Source organism: Mya arenaria, chromosome 12, assembly GCF_026914265.1.
Source record: "Mya arenaria isolate MELC-2E11 chromosome 12, ASM2691426v1".
Classification (NCBI taxonomy): Eukaryota; Metazoa; Mollusca; class Bivalvia; order Myida; family Myidae; genus Mya; species Mya arenaria.
This window is the reverse complement of record NC_069133.1, coordinates 11,724,792-11,743,668: the sequence shown is the minus strand read 5'-3', so window position 1 is coordinate 11,743,668 and position 18,877 is coordinate 11,724,792. Positions and strand designations below refer to the sequence as shown.

Here is an 18,877-nt window from a genome sequence, read left to right as displayed (position 1 = left end):
ATTTCATGTAATTTTATTATGTGTATGACTTATGTTTTATGCAGCCTTCCATGTTCGATGTTAATCAAATGTATGTGTCATGTATGTAGAGAAATGATGAAAAATAAAATAAAAATTTAGTATTAAGTTAACTGTATATATTTGTCATGTTCTTACTTCACCTTAAACATATCAATAAATCGTATTTCGGTTGAGAACAGGAGACTACTCTTATTGGCTAAATAAAGGAAATTCTTTTGTCAAAAAAACTCATTATTTCTAGATATTATTTTATAATTTTTGGCTACAATGTGCAAAATCATCAAATATATATGAATATTAAAAATAAATACAATAGCAAGCGTCTTTCGGTAAATTTCTATCATGTTTACTCCAGTTTAACCATATCCATATATCGTATTTCGGTTGACGACGGGAGATAACTCAATTTGACTAAAAAAGGGAAATTCTTTTGTCAATAAAGTCATTATTTCTAAATATTATTTTATAATTTTTGGGTACAATGCGTATAATCATTATATATACAAGATTATTTAAAAATAAATGCATTAGAAGGCGTCTTTCGGTAACTTTCATGCGTATTTCGGTAATTTTATCCGTCTTTCGGTAAATAATCGTATTTCGGTAAGTCTAGGGACCCAATAAAATATAGTCCAATGTAACCTTTTGATAATAGGGTAGCGTAAATAACCAAAATGGCGGCGCCCGCAGGTTTGCAAATAAATAATTTTGATGTTTTCGCTTGATTAATTCCTATATTCTTTAAAAATTCATAATTTTGAAGACGTGTTTGGAGTTCAACTGATTTGAAAAAACATGACTAATGGCAACCATTCAAAAAGTTACAATAATGATTAAATAATGGCTGTGTCGAGTTATAAAGTTTAGGTTACTTTCTACTATTATTAATGGGCAGGACATTATTTTTTTATTTCAGGATACCGACTGCCAAAGCGACCGTTGGACAAATGGTCAATCAGGGAAAGGCTGGCTCTTGCTTCCTCTGTGCGTCTGAGTGGAGATCAAAACTGGTATGAAATAAGCAGCAGGCCATCCTTAGTTTAATATTACACACTTAAGTTACCAACTATTGTTTCCAAGTTCTAAGTCTATAAATGTATTGAATATTGTGAAGTCATTTTAATATCCTGCCTGTATTAATTAATTAGCAGTTTGTTATCAGTTTCTGTTATAGATTTTTTTCTTTGAATCTATATTCTAATGGTTAACATTTAATTTACTTTGTCATGTACTGAAAGTGTAAATTAAGGTGTGGTTTTTTTAACATGAATCAACATCAATCAGTCAATCAACATCAATCAGTCAATGAAAGTCTAAAATCTAAAGATTAATATATCTTCTGTAAATGGCAACATTGAAATTTGCTAGTTGGACAGCTAAGATGTAAGGATGCGATACCCTAACTCTTTGAATAGATCTCTTGGTCCTTTATAGACTCAAGTGTAATTAAAGCACAGATAGCAAAGTTTGACCAGAGTACGCTGAAGATCTTTAGCTAGTCTTGTGTATTTAAAATACTGTGACATTCAACTTTAGATCCTGTAGATCTGTGTTCGGTGCTAGTCATACATAAGAAATGTACCTTGAAATATTGTCAAAAGCAATTTAACTGATGCTGGAAAGTTATGACTTTTTCAGTATTTACCAATTTGTTATGTTATTGATGATAGTATTAAAATGTTCAATTTTTTTACAGATGGAAAAATAAGAATAGGAAATAAGATGTCTTTACTCATTTAACAATTTTTAGGTTTTGATCCATTTCACATTACATGTTGGTAAAACTTGGAAAACATTGTATATTTTCTTATTAGGCAAAATTTAAAAGTTAAAACTTTGTTTTAATAGAAACCAGCTTGCATTTATAAATTTCTGTGCAAGTGAAACTGTATTATAAATTTTAATTTAAAGATACATGTATTGTAATACAGTATTTAGAATGGTTATTCACAATATTCATTATCAGTAATATGTGGTATTAAATGCTTCAGGGTATCAGTAAGTCGAGCGATTAAATCATTTGGGGAATCAACAAGACCTCAAGACTGGTTTTCACAGAAGGTTAGTACACTTTACAATTATAGTATTATGTATAGGTTAGTGTTTTTTAATAATATAAATATGCATTTAAAAAACTAAATGTGGTCAGGACCCTCGCGTGTCTGGTGACCACTTTAATTTGATTCATGAATATCAACAAACAATAATAATGAGGGTTCTTAATCAGAACCGGGTGGTGGCCAAAATGGACAGTTCAAATTGGTTTTAATCTGGTTAGAATTTACAATTTTTTTTCAATTATTTTCAAAGCATAAGTAAACAGGTCGGTTACTTTTTTTAGGAGAGTACAGCCCAAAATCTTTTGAGAACCCTGCATAAAACATTGAAAAATACAGGGACAAGCCAAGTAGTTGAAAAAAACAACCTTTTAGAGCGACACGGCAAGGGCCAAAATTACAATATTGACACCTCAACTTTCATTCCTTAAATGAGCAACCATTCGGCAATTGCAATTATGATCCAATGAACGCAACATCTTCGGAAATGCTCAGATCGCGAATGATTGCCTATAAATATACATGTAAATTGAAATTGATCATCTTTTTATTGCTTTTATTGTGTCAGCAGGCCACGAAAGGCTTTAATCAACATATGTTAAAGTGTTAAATTATGATTTGTGAAAATATTGGTGTCACTAGTGTTTCAATTTTACGTCAAAATCAACTATGAAGTTGTTAATTTTTTCCCGCGTTTTTATGACATCATATGACAAACTGTTTCTTGTTACAGTTGGGTCGTTCTATTTACAAATGGGTGAGAAAGAATTACTGAAAGTTTTTTTTTTTTTAAATGAAATTAAGTATTTTTTTTAGAAATTCTGGAAATAAATAAAGAATTATTGGTGTAAATATAAGTAATGAATTGCGTGATTGATGTCATTATCAGGGATATGATTGCAGTTGGGCTGGTTAAAGTACATGTATGCGTGGAGTCCTTATTTTGATTTAGACTTCAATTTTCTTGTGCTAAACCTAAATTGAATGTGCAAATGTATTTTATATTAAATTTATATCACACTTTTGAAAATTAAAATGAAATTAAAATGATTAACATTAATAATTATATTTGACATAAACATTATTTGCTATGTTAACCAGGTAAATAGAAAAAGTGTTAATCAAACAATTCCCATTTCCAGGACACAGTAATGAAACAAGATTAATATACTTTTTAGATAAATGTTTAAGCAGCTCAGTTAGCTTAGAAGGTAGAGAAATACTGAAATGATCCTTAACTATTTACAAACCCCCCCATTTTTTCTCAGAACTGTGCCATGCAGTATGCTGATCTTCTGGAAAAGGTTGAAACTCCAAAGTAAGTGTTTGTTTTAGAATTGTGTGTGGTAGTTATTTGGATCAACAAGAGCCAAGTAATGTAAAAGTTGCTTTATGTAAAAGCCTTACATATGAATTCACCAGTGACTAGCAAAAGGAAAAATGTAACGCTTATGTTTCGATACCTTATCACTTAGTCCCAGTTGGGACATACAATAATTTGAATAATATTTGCATAAAACAGTACTGCAGTTTGAATTTCAGATAGCCAGGAATCACAGACACAATTTAAATATGACTGTTTAACAATAATTCTTATATTTCTCCTTCCCATATTAACTTTGAAATGTCTTCCACTTGTTATGTAGACGTAAGCGTGGGGAGAAAGGTGAGCGAGAGGTTGTGGAGACACCTGCTGTCATGATCGTGCGCCGTCTCACAATTGAGCGTATTGAAGAGTTGAAGCAGACAGTCCAACAGGAACAGAGCAAATTCAGGTAACCAGGCACATATATGAAATTTGGACTGAGTTGCTTAGAAAGACTACTATTCAATGGTAACACATATGAGCCCTCCTTATCTTACCAATGACATGATTTTCAAGCGATTTTGGTTAATAGTATAAAAAGCTATCAAAAACAAAAAAGTGGGTAATGTAAAGCCATACCTGGAGAAAGTCCACATGGTTTTTGCAGTTAGGTCTAGAGGGAGATTTTCTGTTCCACTGGGAAATACAAAAGGCTCTCTAATAACATAACATTGCATATTTATTTTTTTTGAGTGCTGGAGAGCTGCAGCTTAAATGACATACACCTTATCTAGGAAATGTATTGTCGCTTTATTAAATTGAAGTTAAATAAAAGCTTCTAGGAGTGAACTTTATGTAAAAAACATTATCATAAATGCAAACTAATGACTGAACTACATAAAAATATCCTGTAAGGAAATCCAGGTTGTATTACATGTTGGCAATATCTGACATCAAATGTTTTTGTTAAAAGTTTCACACTACATGCATGAAGTTAAACTAAATGACAAACTGAAAACTACATTTAAATGTTTATATTTTTACAATAGCTGATATAGAAGAAGTCATTATAGACAGATTTGATATTAACTCTTTTTGTATACCAGGCAGTTAAAGCATTGTTTGTATACCAGGCAGTTAAAGCATTGTTTGTATATCAGGCAGATAAAGCGTTGTTTGTATATCAAGCAGTTAAAGCGTTGTTTGTATATCAGGCAGTTAAAGCATTGTTTGTATATTAAGCAGTTAAAGTGTTGTTTGTTTATTAAGCAGTTATAGTGTTGTTTGTATATTAACCAATTAAAGCGTTGTTTGCATATTAAGCAGTTAAAAGTGTTGTTTGTATATCAGGCAGTTACAACGTTGTTTGTATATCAGGCTGTTAAAGCATTGTTTGTATATCAGGCAGTTAGAGCATTGTTTGTGTATCAGGCAGTTAGAAATTGTTTGTATATCAAGCAGTTAAAGCATTGTTTGTATATCAGGCAGATAAAGCGTTGTTTGTATATCAAGCAGTTAAAGCGTTGTTTGTATATTAAGCAGTTAAAGTGTTGTTTGTTTATTTAGCAGTTATAGTGTTGTTTGTATATTAACCAATTAAAGTGTTGTTTGCATATTAAGCAGTTAAAAGTGTTGTTTGTATATCAGGCAGTTAAAGCATTGTTTGTATATCAGGCAGTTAGAATGTTGTTTGTATATCAGGAAGTTAGAGCATTGTTTGTATATCAGGCAGTTAGAGCATTGTTTGTATATCAAGCAGTTAAAGCATTGTTTGTATATCAGGAAGTAAGAGCATTGTTTGTATATCAGGAAGTTAGAGCATTGTTTGTATATCAAGCAGTTAAAGCCCTGTTTGTATATCAGGCAGATAAAGCATTGTTTGTATATCAAGCAGTTAAAGCAATGTTTGTATATCAGGCAGATAAAGCGTTGTTTGTATACCAAGCAGTTAAAGCATTGTTTGTATATCAGGCAGTTAGAGCATTGTTTGTGTATCAGGCAGTTAAAGCGTGAGATTGAGGCGTTGAAGACGGGCCGTTATGATGACCAGCTTGATGAGATGTGGGAACGCATGCAAGCGTGAGTAACAAGCTCGTCACCATGAATTGTGTTAATGTTTAGTATTACATCAGAAATGATGTTGCCATCATTCAATAATATCACTGAGTTGTTTTCATGCATTGCTAGTGAAATAATTTTTGACGTCATCAATGGAAAGGGTTGTAAAAGGAATGAGTCATATAGCAGCGATTTATGAACATATAGTTAATGCTAGAGAAAGTGGCTTTTATGCACATTACTACATGGTGTTTGTTTATCATACATATGAGCATGTGTGATTTGCATGTGTACATGTATGTATGTGCAGGGAAAAGGAGGCTGCGGAAGCCCGTAGACAGGCAGAAGAGAGGCGACTTGCGGAGGAGGCTGCAGAAAGGGCACGTGTTCATGGTGGGTAATTCTGGACTTTTCCCCCCGTTTTGACTTGTCCCCCACTTGACTTATTCCTGCAGTTTCCATTACTACTTTATAATAAGGATAATATATTCTGAGCTACTTTTTCTTTCAGCTGCGCGTCGCGGCTTGTCCCGGACCACGAGCAGCGTCAGTACGATGTCAGAGGTGGATGAGAGTACGCAGGATTCCATACCTGACACACTTAATGTAGAGGTGGGTAAATACATCAGGGTGATATCTCTATTAGCACCAAACTCCATACCCGATAACCTCATTGTAGAGGTGGGAAAGTACATCAGGGTGATATCTCTATTAGCACCAAACTCCATACCCGATAACCTCATTGTAGAGGTGGGAAAATACATCAGGGTGATATCTCTATTAGCACCAAACTCCATACCCGATAATCTCATTGTATATATGGGCAAATACATCTTGGCAGTATCTCTACTCTCATTGTACATGTGGGTAAATACGTCTTGGTGATATCTCTACTCTCATTGTATATGTGGGTAAATACGTCTTGGTGGTATCTCTACTCTCATTGTATATGTGGGTAAATACGTCTTGGTGATATCTCTACTCTCATTGTATATGTGGGTAAATACGTCTTGATGGTATCTCTTTTATAGCAGAACACAATACTCAAAGCCCTCATTGTAGAGGTGGGTAAACACATCTAGGTGATATCTTGATTATAGCAAAACTTCACACCCAACACCCTCTTTGTAGTGGTGGGTAAATATGTCTGGGTATTATCTCTCAGAGATGTGATTTGTCCGCGGAAATCTGCGGATCTAATGGCCCCCGGGACCCCTTCATCCAACCCCACCCCCACCCCCAAAAAATAAAAAAAATATTATTTTTTTTAGCTAATTAAAAAAGTTATTTGGTTGCTTTTGGTTGTTAAGAGTTGATATCCCAGTTTGCTTCAAATTTGAAGTCAGGAGAGCCCTCAAAAGAGCTTCTTAAAAGTCAGTTTTCTTCTAAGGCAGTGTGCTTTTGACCCCCCAAGAACCCATGGCCGAAAATGTTTCAGCCCTCCAGCTGCTAGGTCAATCACATCCTTGTCTCTTTTAAAGCTGCACTCTCACAGATTGAACGTTTTGACAACTTGTTTATTTTTTGTTCTGAAACGAGCCAATTTTTGCGAAAATCCTTAGAAACCAGTTATATAAGACTGCTGACAACATAAATTGATCGCAGATTTTTATATTTAATATCGAAAATTGATGTTTTATGCATTTTTCTTAAACTGTTAGTATTTTCGAAGGAAAATATGAAAATCTGCAATCTGATCTTTTGTCAACAGTCTTGTATCATTGGTTTGCAGATATTTATGCCAAAAAATGATCTTTCAAAGACTAAAAATAAAAAAGTTGTAAAAATGGTAAATCTGTGAGAGTGCAGCTTTAACGCAGGACTCATACCCATTACATTCATTCTAGAGGTTGGCTTATACACAAGCATTTCATTTCGGGGTTAAATAGACTTAAATGCTAGACCAGGGTTTTCATTTTATGTTAAGAAGCAGGATTTTGCTGAAATTAAATCAACTTGGGATTTGGAGGACCTTCAGGTTGAATGGATTGTAAAAAAGTAGATGGGTTGGCTGACATGTTTTTGCTACTGGATTATTATGAAACCCCTGTGGACACAAGTGTTATTATGTATAAAAACTTATACTTCTACTTAAACTAAAGGTTAATAAACAAAAGTTAAAAGAGCTTTATAAAAAGCCACTGTCCAATATAAATTATCATAGTGCATAATGAAAAAAAACTAATGCCAGATTAAATGTTACAGATGCATCTTTTTGTATTGGCAACATTATCTAACCATAATTTTTTTTACGCCAAAATGAATTCAATATGTTCATTTTTCAGACAACAGATGATGAGTTGCCAGCGACACCCGGTGGTGCCCCTGTTGCAGGGGAGGTTGTGTCTGGGGGTGTGGGAGGTGAATGGAGCGCCCAACCCACCAGCTCTGCATCCATCCTTTCACAAATGATCTCCAGCGAGAAGGTCTCCGTTGATCATCTCCAGCAGCTTAAAAATGTGAGTTAAGTCCGTCAGAGCCTCCCTGGTCATTACTGTTGATCCAGTGAAGAGATGTGAAACCCCTGACAAACAAATGCATATGGATTAAACATCTACAGCTGTTAACTGCAGGCTGGTTTGTCTTTTCATGTTTTGCAAAACCTTGGGCTAAAAATAGATTACTATTGCCATTTACGTGTAAAGCAGTCACTTGCTTTTCTGTCACTTTGCGGTGGTTTTTGTTTGTTTTTGATTGAATAACACAAAAACATGTTTAGGTAAAAAGTGTTCAACACTAAATTTCCAAGCCATTTGTACTAACGATTTGAAATTTAGGACTTTGTGCCTGTTTGCAATTTGATTGTAAATTTTACAGGATGCTGAAGCTGAGCATGCGCAGAGGCAGACGCAGCAGGCAGCCAATCAGATTGAGCCTCTCATCCAGTCGACCAATGAAGAGCCAGAGATCATGGTCACCTCAGTGGAAACCACAGGTAGGCTAGTCTTTTTGTTATATTTGCCCACAGTTTTTTTTGGAACAGAAATATATGAAACAATATAGTTGGATATCCACTTCTGTAGCGGATAATTATTGCATACATATACACTTGAAACCCATTAGCTCGATATCTCAGGGACTGGCCAAATAAAATACTTAGGGCCTAGCGAATAGACAAGCGGGAATGCTTACAAAGAGTGAAACAAAATCGGTCCTTAACATTCTGTTTGAGCCATAGAGAAAATTGAGGCAAGCAATATCGAGCCAACAGGTTTCTGACTGTATGTGTAATGTCTTATAGGCAAGTAAGAATTGACATGACCTGACCCTCCCCCGAAACATTTGCATTATAAATAGTAGAAATTACCTTGGAATTATTGAATTATTAAAAATCCCTCATGAAACAAAAAAATCACTCATGAAACAATTTTAAAAGTGGTCTAAGCTCCATTGCCTTGCTTCAGGCATAAATTCCTCGTACTCGAACATACTTTCGGCTAGATTCCAGGATTTGCAATTATCAGCTGTTAACCCCTAAAGTTATGAATATTGATATCAGGGCCTGGCATTGACTTAAATTATTTATGGGACAAGGTGAAATAATTATAATAACTTATGTGTCTAAAAGTATTTACTAGTAGTTTTCTTAAGAAGCAAAAGTGGACTAGTGGTGACCACTGAGGTATAGATATTGGAGTAAAAGTGGGCTAGTGGTGACCACTGAGGTACAGATATTTGAGCAAAAGTGGACTAGTGGTGACCACTGAGGTATAGATATTGGAGTAAAAGTGGGCTAGTGGTGACCACTGAGGTACAGATATTTGAGCAAAAGTGGACTAGTGGTGACCACTGAGGTATAGATATTGGAGTAAAAGTGGACTAGTGGTGACCACTGAGGTACAGATATTTGAGCAAAAGTGGACTAGTGGTGACCACTGAGGTATAAATATTGGAGTAAAAGTGGGCTAGTGGTGACCACTGAGGTACAGATATTTGAGCAAAAGTGGACTAGTGGTGACCACTGAGGTATAGATATTGGAGTAAAAGTGGGCTAGTGGTGACCACTGAGGTACAGATATTTGAGCAAAAGTGGACTAGTGGTGACCACTGAGGTATAGATATTGGTAACCAGTGAGTCTCCGGTCCACATTGTAGTGTACTTGTTACAGTAACATATATAGAGGATTCTTCAGTTTTGTTCTGGTATAAGTTTTGCAGTTTGAATAATATCGGTGGAGTATTTTATAGGTAATATTTCGTTATAACAGGTCATTGTTACTTTGTCACTATTTTATTTTTCTTTACAATGTTTTAAAATTATAACACCGTTGGACAGGTAGTGTATTGATGGATATAATTTAGTAGTTGATTTAACAATTAGACATTTGAACAAAAAGAAAAGAATTAATTGCAAAAGTAGTTGTGTGTCAATTTTTTTTTTTTACAGAAGTTTGGAAAACCACAGGAATTGTGGATTTCTATAAATAGACACACTATGTCATGTACATATTTTTAATAATCTTTGGGTTTCCACTATTAAAGGTTTTTATTTATACTCCTTAGATCTTTAAAGATCAAAGATCTTTACCTCATAGCTATCAGAGGTTTAATTTGCATTAGCTGGTCTGTTTGTCAAAGAAAAAAAAGTTAAGTACTTTTCAAAATAGGTGGCATCGTTGTCATTGTAGTGAAAAAAACTTTAACCTTGGCAATAAATTGAAAAGTGTTCAAAATATTCATGTTAAACTTGGTACAAATGTTACCAGAGACAATAAGCATGTTTTTAGTATGGCCCATAACTCTGACTTAAATATTTGTGGAGTTGTGCCCCTTATTCATTAAAACAACAACATGCAAACACTTACACCTTGGTCATATCCTAAAAACCAGTTCAAGATATTCAGTTAGAACTTGGTACACATTTGGTCAGAGACAATAATTTTGCACCTGTATGGCATTTGAAACTTGGTACACATGCTCCCAGACACAATATGCACCTGTATGGCAGTTGAAACTTGGTACAGATAAGGCCAGAGGCAATATTATGCACCTGTATGGTAGTTGGAACTTGGTAAAATAACTCTTGAAACAACTTGAAAAGGAGTCTAAGCTCGTTGACCTTGCCTTTGGGCATGAATATCACATACTCAAATAGAGCGGCTATTTTTCAGGATTGATAATAATCAGCTATTACAACTTCTACAGTTATGAATATTGATATCAGGGCCTGGCATGGACTTAAATTAGATATGGGTCAAGATGTAGTAATTATAATAACTTATGAGCCTAAAAGTATTAAATATTAATTTTCTGAGGAAGCAAAAGTGGACTAGTGGTGACCACTGGGGTATAGACATAGGTAACCAGCGAGTCTCCGGTCCACAGTAAGGGGTGTTTATTACAGTCCTATATATGGAGGAGTTGTCAGTTTTGTTCTGTTATAAGTTTTGCAGTTTGAATAGATTCAGTGAAGTAGTTTATAGGTAACATTAGGTTATACCATGTCATTGTTACTTTGTCACTATTTTGTTTTTCTTTACAATATTTTAAAATTATAACTCTGTTGGACAGATAGTGTATTGATGGATATAATATAGTAGTTGAGTTAACAATTAAACATTCTTTCAGAAAGAAAAGAAATAATTAACACAAGTTGTGTTTTATCTATAGAATTCTGGAAAACCACAGGAAAAGTGAATTTCTAAAAATAAACACATTATGTCATGTATCTATTTTTTATAATGTTTGGGTTTCCACGAATAAAGGTTTATGATTATTCTCACAGTCATCTTAACCTTCGAGCTATAACAGTATACTTTGTATTAGCTGGTCTGTTTGTCAAATGGTATTATAATTGAACTTGGTAAGGCCAATTACTCTGACTTATTCATAACAACAACAATATGCAAAAACTTAAAAACCTTTGTAGTCATAACCTCTGGTTTTTGTTTCGCCTGAAAAGACAACATATAGGGGTTACTTTTGTCGGCGGCAGCGGCGGCGGCGGCAGCAGCCCGTTTTCATTTGTCCGGGGCATATCTCGTAAACTTTTAGTGGTATTATCTTGAAATTTCATATGTTGATAGATCTCATTGAGGGCAAGTGCAGTGTACAAGAAATGTTACTCTTGCTTCCATATTTTTAGAGTTATTGCCCTTTGTTAATTTTCATGCTTAATTTTTTGTCCGGGGCATTTCTTGTAGAATATAAGAGTTATCAACTTGAAACTTCATATGTAGATATATCTCATGGAGAGCAAGTGCAGTGCACAATAACAGTAACTCTTGCTCTCTTAGTTTTAGAGAAATTGCACTTTGTTAATATTCATGCTAAAAGTTTTATCCGGGGCATATCTTGAAGAATATAAGAGGTATCAACTTGAAACTTCATAGCTAGATAGATCTCATTGAGGGCAAGTGCAGTGCACAAAAACTGTATCTCTTGCTTCCATATTAGAGTTATTGCCCTTTGTTAAATCTCAAGCTTAAATTTTGTCAGGGGCATATATCGTAAGCTATAAGAGGTATCAACCTGAATCTTAATAGGTAGATAGATCTCATTGAGGGCAAGTGCAGTTTGCAATAACCGTAACTTTTGCTTCCATATTTTTAGAGTTATTGCCCTTTGTTTATTTTCGTTGTTAATTTTTGTCTGGAGCATATCTCGAAAACTATAATAAGAGTTATCAACTTGAAACTTTATAGGTAGATAGATCTTATTGAGTGGGAGTTCAGTGCACAAAAAATGTATCTCTTGCTTCATATTAGAGTTATTGCCCTTTGTTAATTTTCAAGCTTAAATTTTGTCAGGAGCATATATTGTAAACTATGAGAGGTATCAACCTGAATCTTAATAGGTAGATAGATCTCATTGAGGGCAAGTGCAGTGCACAATAGCAGTAACTATTGCTTCCATATTTTTAGAGTTATGCCCTTTGTTAATTTTCTTGTTAGTTTTTGTCCGGAGCATATCTCGAAAACTATAAGAGTTATCAACTTGAAACTTTATAGGTAGATAGATCTTATTGAGAGGGAGTGCAGTGCACAAAAATGTATCTCTTGCTTCCATATTAGAGTTATAATCTTTTGTTATTTTTCATGTTTAACTTTACCTTGCACATTTTTTTATCATTTCCCTTTGATTGATTTCAGTATTTATTGTGCTCATCTTTGTTTATATAACCAAATGCTTGCTCCTGGCCTAACGTTGTTATCTTAAGTTCAAATGCCACAAAGTTAAATGGAGACATCATTGTCTATAAATGAATAAAATGCCAATCTAACAGCTATAATGTCGATAGTAAATAATTCGTCAGGCGACACATCCGACTCGCGGAGTTCTAGTTATACTTAAGCCCCATACTAGAAAAAAAAAAATGACTAAAAGTATGTTGGTGTTCGCTCTGCTGCTCTTGTTAGTTTGTTTGTTGGGGTTATTTAAGGACGGGGTATTGTTATAACTTTGTTGGTGGCATTGGCCAAGAACTTATATCTTTTGACTATTATAAATATCATGTGCATAATATCCTTATGAAACTAAGTACACATCATAGTCACAGTCGAAAGTCTTGTAAATCTTACTGAAATAATTGTTGAGTAAAGTTTGACAATCAATTACTGGAAACCTGTTGCAAGTTGCATGAATATTTCTATTTCTATAGAGGTGTTTGAAGAAGAGGTGGATGAAGAATGTCCAGTAAAGAATGAACCTATGGATCCCAATGTGACGGGGGTGAAGCTAGAAGATGAGGTTGTACACACTGACACAAGTCATGTCATACACCCGGATACAGGTGAGGAAGAATTGGGTATGGGCTATTTGGTTTTATGGGTGTGGGGTGACTCTTGGCCCAAATGTGACCCATTTTTATCATACAGACAGGAATGATACACAGACAGATATTGATATATTAAATACAGGAAAGCAATATAAGTCCTGGATAAAAATGGTAGTTTACTGAATTTACAGGTTTGTTAAAGTTCAGGATTGATTCTGAAATTAGGATGGAAAGTGTTCAACTTCAGACTGTTGTACAGTTGTTCAGTTTGTTTTTGGCTGGACAATTGCATCATAAATAGTAGTAAATATTTTTGGCTTTCATTATCCTTGTGAAGCCAGAATGAAGTTGTTTTGAATTAAGACGTCTTTAAAATTCATTATTTACTTGCAAATGATTTTTCAATCACGTCTTCTGATATTTTTTCTCCTCTTAATGTGTTGTTGATATTGCTTTGACTTATCCAACATTTACTAGTGTTATTAACTGAAGTGTTGAAGTTTACACCTGCGTTTTGGTGTCTAGATTTTAAGGAGTATTTGTAACCTTATTCCAGGAGTGCCAGAGATTGAAATCGACACGAGCCACATCAAGGAAGAAATAGTTGAGTGTGACCCAATGGTTGTTGAGGAAACGGTGGAGGTCATGACCCATGTGAGCCCCATCAAGACTCCCGCAGTTATACCCGACACTGAGGCGAAAATAACCATGCCCAAACTGGAGATGGTGAGGATTAGGGGAGAGTTTTGTAAGAATTGGTCAATGGGTGTCAGAATTTTTGATCTGATTAATGGCTTCAGTTTTGAAATACATGTTGATGACATGCAACATAAAATTTAATTAATTTGTGCTTTCTATTGGGATTTTGTAAATCTGCCCAGAAAATCAATACTAGATTTTTAATCCAATGGATGGAAAAAAGTTGAGGTATCTTTTTGAAGCATTAATAAATTGAAGTTTGACTGACTTAAATGTTTAAAGATTAACATGTAGCTGACCTCTGCTATGGAATAGAACCCAAGTCATATTTTACACATTTCTGTTTCCAGGGTGTGGTAGAGGAGGTCACCAGCACCACCATGGGGACAGGGGAGGAAGTGGGAGTGGAGGATGACATTCCCCTGGCAGAACCCGTGTCACCAGCCAGTAGTATCTCTTCCCGTATATCCGACACTGGCAGTCGCTCATCACAACGACGAGGGAAAGGTATACAGGAAAAAGATAATTTTATATGTAATTTGAGTGGCCATACTTTTGAGTTTAAAGATTGTGTCCTTGTTGATTATGATAATGTATATTATTAAAGAAAATGTTACCAAAACTTAAGATGTCATTTTCCATAGTTGTAGTTTACTGTTAACTGGGGAAAATACCATGACAACAAGGGCCGGATGTTCACCCTACATAGTTTGCAGTTCAGTTTAAAATATGTTGGCAGTGGCATATCAGTAACAAGAAGGATTCTAAACATAGTCAGGAACATACTTAAGTAGCAAAAAAAGTAGGAAATGAAGACAAAAAAGGTCAAGAATAGGCTAATGGACTGGTGATGTCACAAGCACGTGATTGGGATTGTCTGGCAGGCAAAAAGTTACTATTTTTAATAAACATTCATAGCAGCAGAAATTTTAATTTTTGATACCTGTTTTTATTTGTTTTATCACATCTTTTGAAAGCTCTTGAAATTCTTAAGTTTTATGATGAAAGAGCAGCTTTCCTAATTTTGGGCTAAGAAAAGAAAATCCAACAAAAATACTAGGTTACGATGGCCCTATTCGATACAAAATTCAAACTAAAAAGTTAATGTAAAACTTCTTTATGTATTATGGATATGAATTTTTATACCTCTCCAAACATTTCATTATGAAAACGAAAAAACTATCCTAGTACTGATATCTCCTGTTTTTGAACTTCCATATTTCTTGCCAACCACAGGTGGAATGGTCATCTGTTATAAACTATATGTTACTATTTATAAACTCTGTAACTATAACAAGAAATGTGCCAACGCTGTGTAATATTTCACCCTTGGTTTTTCAGGACGGTCTTCCAGTGCCCGCCGTGGAAGCTTCAGGTCTACACGCAAATCAAACACGACTGTGAGTAAAAACTTTTAAGTTCCGTACTGGACTGCAGTGGTCGAAATTAGCACAACTCCACAAGCCCTGCGCTGGTCAAATGTCTTCCAAGCTTGCTCAAATTCTGAATTTTATATAGCAGGGCTTGTTAAAAAAATTGATGCTAAGCAATAGTATAAGAATTCGGGTAGTTCAAAAGTCTAATTTCAGTGACTGGGACTGGCATTTATAAACCATCTTAATTGAATCAGTTCCTCATTTTAGTCTTGTGTGATTTTTAACATATATAACACATCTCAATAGTCATTGGATATACTTTAATTAGTATTTTCATTATTGAAAAAACACTCTTTGTTGTGAATAAAACACTTAAAAAAGTACTTATAAGTGATGCGTTTGTAAAGTACTTTTTTACTATAGAAAGTGTTTACCTTGTCATAGCACATATCACAGCTTGGAAAGAATTATTTATAGGAAATACTTTTTGTAGCCTTAGCTTGCTTGTTGTTTTGAAGAACAAACTTATAGGTATCGTCATAGCCTTTGTGTCGTCTTCATCAACTTGCATTTTTTTTATAAGTCGTTAATGCAAACTGTGATAAACAAGATATTGTATGTATGTTTACTATGATAATACATACTCTCTAACTCTGGCTGAAAAAATCAAGCATTGCCACTTGGTCATATGGCATGGACTGATACCCAATCGTCAGTTGCATTGTCAATTACCTAAGGACACCTGTATATACATTTTTTACCACAGATTAAACACATCATAGACTTTAATATGTTCCTTTTTAACTATGTAGTTTGAAGCAAAAATAAATAAAGTTTATAAGTAAATTTTGGAAGTCAGTTTGAAAGAACATTTTGAAATTTTATCATTGTTTTTTTCAAATGAAGACAAAATCCCACCTCTGTTCATGTAAGCTCGGTCACAAAGGTGGGATAAAGTTATCTATTAAAAAGCACTTGGAATTGAGAAGCAAGCAGTTATGTAAAAATTATTACTATATTGGACAAGTACTGGGAATTAAATTGTTCCAGCGTACCTGACCAAATTATTCACATCCATGCCCTACTTGGTCATCTGAGAAAAAGTGCTGGTATCAACATTCAGTAGTCCTCTTTAATCAAAATCATATTATACTTTTGATAGGATGACCTGAGCTCCCGGCCCAGTGATGCAGAGACATCAGATGATGATGGGGATTCCAGCGTGACAAACATGCCCCCGGCAGGCAGTGCAGCCTTCTCCGAGTCCATTCCTAACAGTCCCCATAGCTCACACTGGTATATAAACTTTCAAAATTGTCATTACATTAATGAAGAATCTAGGGTAATTACCTCTCATTGGTGCAATAGTAAACATATAAGACTTTAACTTGTAAATCTAAGCTTTGAATTTAGTTTTATTCTGATGATCGATTACAATCGAAAATTTATTGAATGGCGACTGTCCATTGTGATCTTGTCAGATTTGATCTTCTACAAGTTGAGTGTTGTGTTGTATTAATAATATTGTGTTGGATTTCAGTTCTGTGTTGAATTTTGGTTCCATGTTGAATTTCAGTTCTGTGTTTTATTTAGACTATTGTGTGTTGTTTATCAGTTGTGTGTTTTATACCAGATCTGTGTTGTATTTCAGTTCTGATACGGAGGATGACAAGGCATACAAGGCTTGGAAGAAGTCCATCATGCTTGTCTGGAGGGGAATTGCCAACCACAAGTATGGTTATTTACGATTAATGGTCAGACAAAATCCAGCCCCTGTTATAAATGATCAAACAGTCAAACCTACATTACTTGCCAATCAAACTTTATTAAATGGAAACACTTGAGATTTAGGTCTTTTACTATTACTCATGGCCGCTAAAATTCTCTGGCTCGAATTTCAAAAATCTAACTTAAGGGTAGCATCAAGATGTAACCAAACTTGGTTTTACATAACACAATATAGTTTTTCATGATTATCCTTAAAATAGTATGTTTCCATTTAACCTCTCAAAGCTCTTTAAAAGGAGAACACTTCACAATTTATACCAAAACATAAAAACAAAACAATGTACCTAGCTTGATCCATCTATAAGGGACTTTGTGTTATTGGGGTGAGATAATCAGTGTTCATTCTCTATTACAGGTATGCCAGTGTATTTCTGCATCCAGTCAAGGACGACTTTGCACCAGGCTACTCGTTGGTGGTCAAAAGGTAACTAAAAAAGACTTTTTATCTCACAAGTTCAGTGATGACTGCCTGCATATAATATTTATGCCCCTGTATGGCCTGCAGATGATATTTATGCCCCTGTATTGCCTGCAGATGATATTTATGCCCCTGTATGGCCTGCAGATAATATTTATGCCCCTGTATGGCCTGCAGATAATATTTATGCCCCTGTATGGCCTGCAGATAATATTTATGCCCCTGTATGGCCTGCAGATGATATTTATGCACGTGTATGGCATGCAGATAATATTTATGCCCCTGCATGGCATGCAGATAACATTTATGCCCCTGTATGACCTGCAGATAATATTTATGCCCCTGTATGGCCTGCAGATAATATTTATGCCCCTGTATGGACTGCAGATAATTGTTATGCCCCTGTATGGCCTGCAGATGATATTTATGCCCCTGTATGGCCTGCAGATAATATTTATGCCCCTGTATGGCCTGCAGATGATATTTATGCACGTGTATGGCCTGCAGATAATATTTATGCCCCTGCATGGCATGAAGATAATATTTATGCCCCTGTATGGCCTGTAGATAATATTTATGCCCCTGTATGGCCTGCAGATAATATATATGCCCCTGTATTGCCTGCAGATAATTTTTATGCCCCTGTATGGCCTGCAGACAATATTTATGCCCCTGTATGGCCTGCAGATAATATTTATGCCCCTGTATGGCCTGCAGATAATATTTATGCACATGTATGGCATGCAGATAATATTTATGCCTCTGCATGGCATGCAGATAATATTTATGCACGTGTATGGCATGCAGATAATATTTATGCCCCTGCATGGCATGCAGATAATATTTATGCCCCTGTATGGCCTGCAGATAATATTTATGCACCTGTATGGCATGCAGATAATATTTATGCCCCTGCATGGCATGCAGATAATATTTATGCCCCTGTATGGCATGCAGATAATATTTATGCCCCTGTATGGCCTGCAGATAATATTTATGCCCCTGTATGGCCTGCAGATAATATTTATGCCCCTGTATGGCCTGCAGATAATATTGGAATTGCACCATCCGTGTGTTTGTGATTTTGTTCGTCCATCTGCTATTCAGTGTCTGAGCTGTAACTCTGTCATGCATAGGGGGATTTTCAAAATAACTGGCACATATGTTTGATACATTAAGGCGAAAATTCTTAAAAGTTCAAGGTCACACTTTGAGTGGATAGTTGGTCGTGTATTGGCTGTAACTTTATCATGCATGGTGGTATTTGAAATCAGGCAAACTTGACTTATTAATGATGAATTTGGTTTTGAAGCTAATTTTGTGTTAAATGTCATCAATTTATTACTGACTCTGTTTATTTTTTGTCCAATGTTTTAAGCATTTCTTGGAACTAGGCACTTGTCCTGTATGTCATGTATAAAAGATACGTGGTAATAC

The 18,877-nt window shown here is 35.0% G+C and overlaps 1 protein-coding gene across 2 annotated transcripts in view; it reads left to right on the top strand.

Annotated features, from left to right (window-relative positions):
• Positions 1-675: 675 nt before the first annotated feature.
• Positions 676-18,877, top strand: part of LOC128211853 (bromodomain-containing protein 8-like) — a 20,842-nt gene continuing 2,640 nt past the window's right edge. Inside the window, exons 1-17 of one of the 2 annotated variants that reach the window (XM_052916948.1) lie at positions 676-711; positions 938-1,031; positions 2,013-2,082; positions 3,347-3,396; positions 3,725-3,853; positions 5,383-5,463; positions 5,753-5,835; positions 5,954-6,054; positions 7,728-7,901; positions 8,260-8,377; positions 13,043-13,174; positions 13,716-13,885; positions 14,209-14,365; positions 15,200-15,258; positions 16,397-16,530; positions 16,886-16,966; positions 17,378-17,446. In XM_052916948.1, coding sequence (XP_052772908.1) covers positions 696-711; positions 938-1,031; positions 2,013-2,082; positions 3,347-3,396; positions 3,725-3,853; positions 5,383-5,463; positions 5,753-5,835; positions 5,954-6,054; positions 7,728-7,901; positions 8,260-8,377; positions 13,043-13,174; positions 13,716-13,885; positions 14,209-14,365; positions 15,200-15,258; positions 16,397-16,530; positions 16,886-16,966; positions 17,378-17,446 — 1,718 coding nt within the window. In that variant the 5' untranslated portion in view covers positions 676-695. Of the gene's footprint in view, positions 712-937; positions 1,032-2,012; positions 2,083-3,346; positions 3,397-3,724; positions 3,854-5,382; positions 5,464-5,752; positions 5,836-5,953; positions 6,055-7,727; positions 7,902-8,259; positions 8,378-13,042; positions 13,190-13,715; positions 13,886-14,208; positions 14,366-15,199; positions 15,259-16,396; positions 16,531-16,885; positions 16,967-17,377; positions 17,447-18,877 lie in introns of both variants that reach the window. The other variant, XM_052916946.1, reaches the window with a different exon arrangement.